Below are 5,164 nucleotides of genomic sequence, written 5' to 3' on the forward strand. Positions count from 1 at the left end.
CTATTTTGACAAGTCTTGTGTAAACCTTTTGAATTTTAACAATAATATTTGTATTTTTATGGTGATTTGGGTTAACTCTAGTACAATGCATAGTTTGTCAAACCTACTAATGGTCTCTATTTAAAATTGCTCAAAATAGCTTTATGTAGGTCACCATAAAAGAAGGCATAAGGGCCATTCATTTGTAACATAGTCCAGCCTTGATGAGTGACCACATATAAAAGGATTCCAATGAATTTCAGACTATGCAATTGGGGGAGAATGTGTCAAAATAATTGACCCCGTGGATGTGGGTGAAACATTTTTAAATCAAACAAACTATTGAGGAATCAATCAATTCTTGAGAATGAATTTTTGTAGTGAGCACTCGCTGCCAATAAATTGGTTTGACCTGTGAGAGGGTACAATTAGATCCTAGGTATGATGATTAAAAAGAGTATTCATTTTAACATCCATAATATATTTCAATAAAGAACATTGAAACACACCTTAATATGTCTAAGGAATGGATGTAGACGATAAAGGTAATGCAATAATGTGAAATGAAGTGGATAAATAACTAAGTGAGATAATAATATGATGGTCACTATGTGGGCCTTTATCTCTCAAAAGGGCAATAGAAATATGCAAGTCAAATGGTTCATCGAGTTGAATCAAATAATGTGCTGGGAATTGTTATCACGAATGGAGGTCTAGGAAAATGAGAGTATACTTATAAAGATGTGACAATAGTAAGAGGAGATTAAGGAGAAGGAATGGGAAGCAAGTAGGCTCAAAAACAATATAAGAAAGAAGAAGGTGATAGGCTCATGAAAGATTACACCAACAAAAATACATAATTGTTATGTAAATGGATCATAACATCAATATCCTTCATGAGTACGATAATATCCAAGGAATATGCACCGAATAACAAGTAGAGAAAAATTGAAACATGCAAACAAATCAGGTTGATCCAAAGACCCATAAATTAAAGAGAAGAAAGCTTGACCAAGATAAAGCATGGAAATGAATTAGGAGTGATCTAGAAGTTGATGAAGGATTTGATTGATTAAACACAATTCACTATGCTGATAGAAATAATAACTCTCGTCTTTACTGTAAATCTTTGGGAATATTGAAGATTACGCATGATTTACAGTTCATTATTTTATAGCTCAAGTGTGATAATCACTAGTGAGGAATCACAAAATCGCAGATGAAACATAGCCAGTCTTTACTGTAAATCTTTGGGAATATTGAAGATTATGCATGATTTACAGTTCATTATTTTATAGCTCAAGTATGATAATCACTCGTGAGGAATCACAAAATCGCAGATGAAACATAGCCAAGAAAGCACTATAGTAAAAAATAATAATAATGGTTCTACCTGTTCAATCAATTCTTTAATATCTTTTCCCTCTTTATTGCTTTTTGCAGCACCCAACTCCACCCCAGATACTCTTTCAGCAAACATTAAGGTACTTAGTGTCTCCGAGAATGATTCTAGATCCGGATTAACCTGTACAAACATAAGGGTCTTTGCTTGCCCACCTGCATATGAAGTACAAATTTACTAAGGAAATATGATTGAGTAAAGCAAGCATGGAGCTTGGAGAAAAGAAATGACCACTTTTTTTTTTAATTCTCATCATAATAAGAAGAAAAATGACAATAAGGAATTCCATTTAATAGCAATCCATTAAGAGTTTCCTTTTAGCAACTAAAAATACTGGGAGAATCAACAAGCCCCAATAGTAAGAACAAATATAGCAGAAGTACCTAATGAACTCTGAAGGACTTGGGTAAGTTTGCTGTTTCTATATGGTACATGAGCGCTTTTCTGAGACAGTGCAAATATGACATCACCGAGGGCAGAAAGAGACTTGTTGATGTGTTGTGCTTCTTTGAGTCTATCCCCTGTTGCTTTAGAGCGCTCAACTCTCTCACTTCCAGCCAGATCTATTAAATGTAGACAACCCCTTGAAGTGGAGCCAGTCTTCAAATCTACACCTCGTACATGAACGGTTAGAATGCTGCAAAATGTAAAAATCAGTACAAGTCATAAGTTCAAATGAATTTATCAGCCCAAGGAAGAAGAAGTAACCTGTGGGATCGACTACTTCTTTCATTTAAAGCAGTTGAACCAACAGCCCTGTTTGTTTGCCCAAATTGCATCAGCTCCAAGACATCTGAGGTTGATTTGACTGCAAACATGCTTGCATCAGGAACAACTAGACCCTGTGGTTGTGAAATACTCCAGATCCCAAGTGTGCGCAAGCTAAGGAAGCAATTGACCTTAATATGATAAATTAGTAGCTCAAAATATCAAAATTCCAAAAATCACAAGGATGCCACGCTCAATATCTCCATAAAAATAACATGAATTTCATAGTGTAAAATATGAAAGAAACATACAAAACCCCAATTTGTGATTTTCCAACATTAATTTAAACAAAGATTAGACAATTTTGATTTAAAAATGACACAGGATTTTGAAAATAGCGATCTTCACATGAATGCACTTTTAAGTGAAGCAAAATAGGCAAATGACATATTTGATCAACCTAAAGTGCATCTATGTTGTCAAAAATTCCATTATCATAGGTATAGCATTAAGCACCTCCACATTAAACCCTAAAAAAAGTACCAAAATGATATTAGCTTGACAATTTTTTAGCTGCTTTATGATAATAATGCCAAGGATATCGTTTCTGTGAGCCACTATTGGAAAGCAGATCACGAACTTGCTCATTATAGATTTCAACCATCTGAACGCCTACTTCATACGTGAAGGCGTTTCTTCTTACTTGGGACATATGAAATAGATCACTCAAAGCTCGGTAATTGACCCCCCAATCTTCCTTTGAAGACAAGTTTGGTCCGCTCTATCAAAAGATGGTTTGAAGGCAAGAAATATCAGATTTCAAAGGTTATAGACTAGAAAAAAGACAAATTAATAACTATGATCATACCATTGTGAAGGTTTTACCAGAACCAGTTTGACCATATGCAAAGATGCACACATTGAATCCATCAAGAACCGATCGAATCAATGGTTGAATATCCAAGAAAACTTGCGCTGTCAATGCATAGTGTACAGGTAGAAGTAAGTGTCGTCAGCTTTTTTTAAGAAACATATAATCCAATAATCATTAAAAGAAAGATTTACATATATACCTGTCCATTCTTATGTAGTTACATATTTAATACCCAAACTATAATTTTTACATACATGCCAAAATTCCCTATGCATGAAAAGGTACATTTCACTTTTTAAAAGTTAAAATAGTGGTATTTTTTATGTGATACGAAATATTTGAGTGGTAGAATGTAAAAAATTAAAGTCTTAAGTGTTAAATATGCAAATACATGAGAATTGGGTGGTATGTATATAAATGCACCTAACTCGAAACACAAGAATGTTCAAAGAAAATTAAAAACCTTGAGTAGCAGTTGGGCCAAAGATCTTGTTGAACTTGAACAACCGATGGCCATCTTTTCCTTGCCTGGAAGGGTTCAAGAGAGCAAGTTCACCATTCTCACCAATGTAATCAATCGTTGTTAGCCTTGAATTTTGCCCACGTAAGAATGGTCTTATCCGACAATATACTCTAATATTTCCTGATAAAAATGTTCAATGCAGATTTTAGTTATTTTATTTCCTTGAGTTACACTATGTTTACCAAACAAAGATTTAATATTCTAACATTTTAGTAGATACCTTTTAGTTCTTGAACTTCATTGTATAACTTTCTATTTTCTGCAAGAACTGTATGATAATTTTCAGCAGCATCGGCTAAAACTTTAAGTCTAGCCCCTGCATAAAACATGGAAAAGGATGGCATATCGAAGCAGAATAACAACAATAAAGATCTGCTTCAAGTTGCATATTTTTTACCTATGTTACTTATTTCTTCCCTCCATTGACTTTGAGAGTTTACAACTTCCACCTTGATGAATTCTGAGGACATTCTCAAGCTCTGAAATAAACAAAATAACCACTTTTTTTCAAATCAAAACCAAACTAGAAAATTTAATAAAGATAAACAAGCAAAAATCAAATGTATAAGTTAACACCTTTACTGACTGTATTTGAGAAGAAAGAAAATTGTGTAACGCATTCTCCTTATGATTCCAACTCTGGAACTTTGATTCAGAGAATGCCTCGAGTTCATTTATCCTCTTAGTTGATGCGGATAGCAAGAGTTCAACCTCCCTTATTCTTTCTTGCAATCTTGCTTCATTTTGCTTTGCTTCAATTTCTAGTCGTTGGCAACGTTGTTCATACTGTTTTTTTTCTCTTTCCAAATCTTGCTTAAGCTCCATAATCACTTTATAATTATCTTCCTTCTCTTTCATCAACTTCAATGCATACTGCTCCTCGTGCTTCTTACTCGCCTCCATTTTGGTCTTCTCTCCCTGAAGCATGATATTTTCCTAATTATGCATGGCAAGTCTGTTTTTAACCAAAAAATTACAAAGAAACATCCAATACATGAACTGACAAGGTGGTGGATAGCATTGGAGAGGCCTTTGAAACATCAATAGCTTCCAGCTCAATTGTAATTATTGAAGCAGGTGACTAACAATGTGAGGGTGCTGCTTTTGGCATTTGGTAATTGTGGCAAACATTCTTTCCCAGTTTTATTTATTTAGTTTTTGTAACTAAGGACAATGATTAATTTGCCGTCAAAACTAGATATGCCAGAGTATAAAATTAGCCATATAGTTATCAATTTTATTTATTAATTGTCAAATTTTAAAATAAAAATAAGCCTTTTGTCCATTGTACTACTTGTTGACCTCATTTTTTATGAGGTCTATTTTTTCTCCTAAGGCTTACGACCTAGTCTTAGGACTTTCCTAATGACTATCCTAGATGGCTGGTGATGGGACCCGCCCTTTTAGAAATTCAAACCACCTCCTAGCTCTTTGTGTGAGGCCTCATATGAGTGGTCTCAAGCACTCAATTCTTAGTTGCAAGGAATAAGGACCAACATGCGGAGGCCCAAAGAGAGTTCCCATAGGATTTAAAAGACTGAAGAAACCCAATGTGACTTTCGTGCGTATTCACAATACACGAACACCATAATTTGTACGTTCAAGCACATAAACACCAAAATTTACATCTTCTACACCCGTAAATAATTTATCATTAATCAAAACTAAAAAAAAATTC

The 5,164-nt window shown here is 34.3% G+C and overlaps 1 protein-coding gene across 2 annotated transcripts in view; it reads right to left on the reverse strand.

Annotated features, from left to right (window-relative positions):
* Nucleotides 1-5,164, reverse strand: part of LOC110021177 (kinesin-like protein KIN-14C) — a 31,599-nt gene that overhangs the window by 11,077 nt on the left and 15,358 nt on the right. For both annotated transcript variants that reach the window (XM_020719573.1, XM_020719572.1), the window contains exons 10-18: nucleotides 4,063-4,404; nucleotides 3,884-3,965; nucleotides 3,707-3,802; nucleotides 3,427-3,606; nucleotides 2,958-3,064; nucleotides 2,692-2,870; nucleotides 2,090-2,254; nucleotides 1,765-2,018; nucleotides 1,373-1,536 (exon numbers count right to left, since the gene is read on the reverse strand). In XM_020719573.1, coding sequence (XP_020575232.1) covers nucleotides 1,373-1,536; nucleotides 1,765-2,018; nucleotides 2,090-2,254; nucleotides 2,692-2,870; nucleotides 2,958-3,064; nucleotides 3,427-3,606; nucleotides 3,707-3,802; nucleotides 3,884-3,965; nucleotides 4,063-4,404 — 1,569 coding nt within the window. The remainder of the gene's footprint in view (nucleotides 1-1,372; nucleotides 1,537-1,764; nucleotides 2,019-2,089; nucleotides 2,255-2,691; nucleotides 2,871-2,957; nucleotides 3,065-3,426; nucleotides 3,607-3,706; nucleotides 3,803-3,883; nucleotides 3,966-4,062; nucleotides 4,405-5,164) is intronic.

Source organism: Phalaenopsis equestris, unplaced genomic scaffold, assembly GCF_001263595.1.
Source record: "Phalaenopsis equestris unplaced genomic scaffold, ASM126359v1 Scaffold000123, whole genome shotgun sequence".
NCBI classification, from domain to species: Eukaryota; Viridiplantae; Streptophyta; class Magnoliopsida; order Asparagales; family Orchidaceae; genus Phalaenopsis; species Phalaenopsis equestris.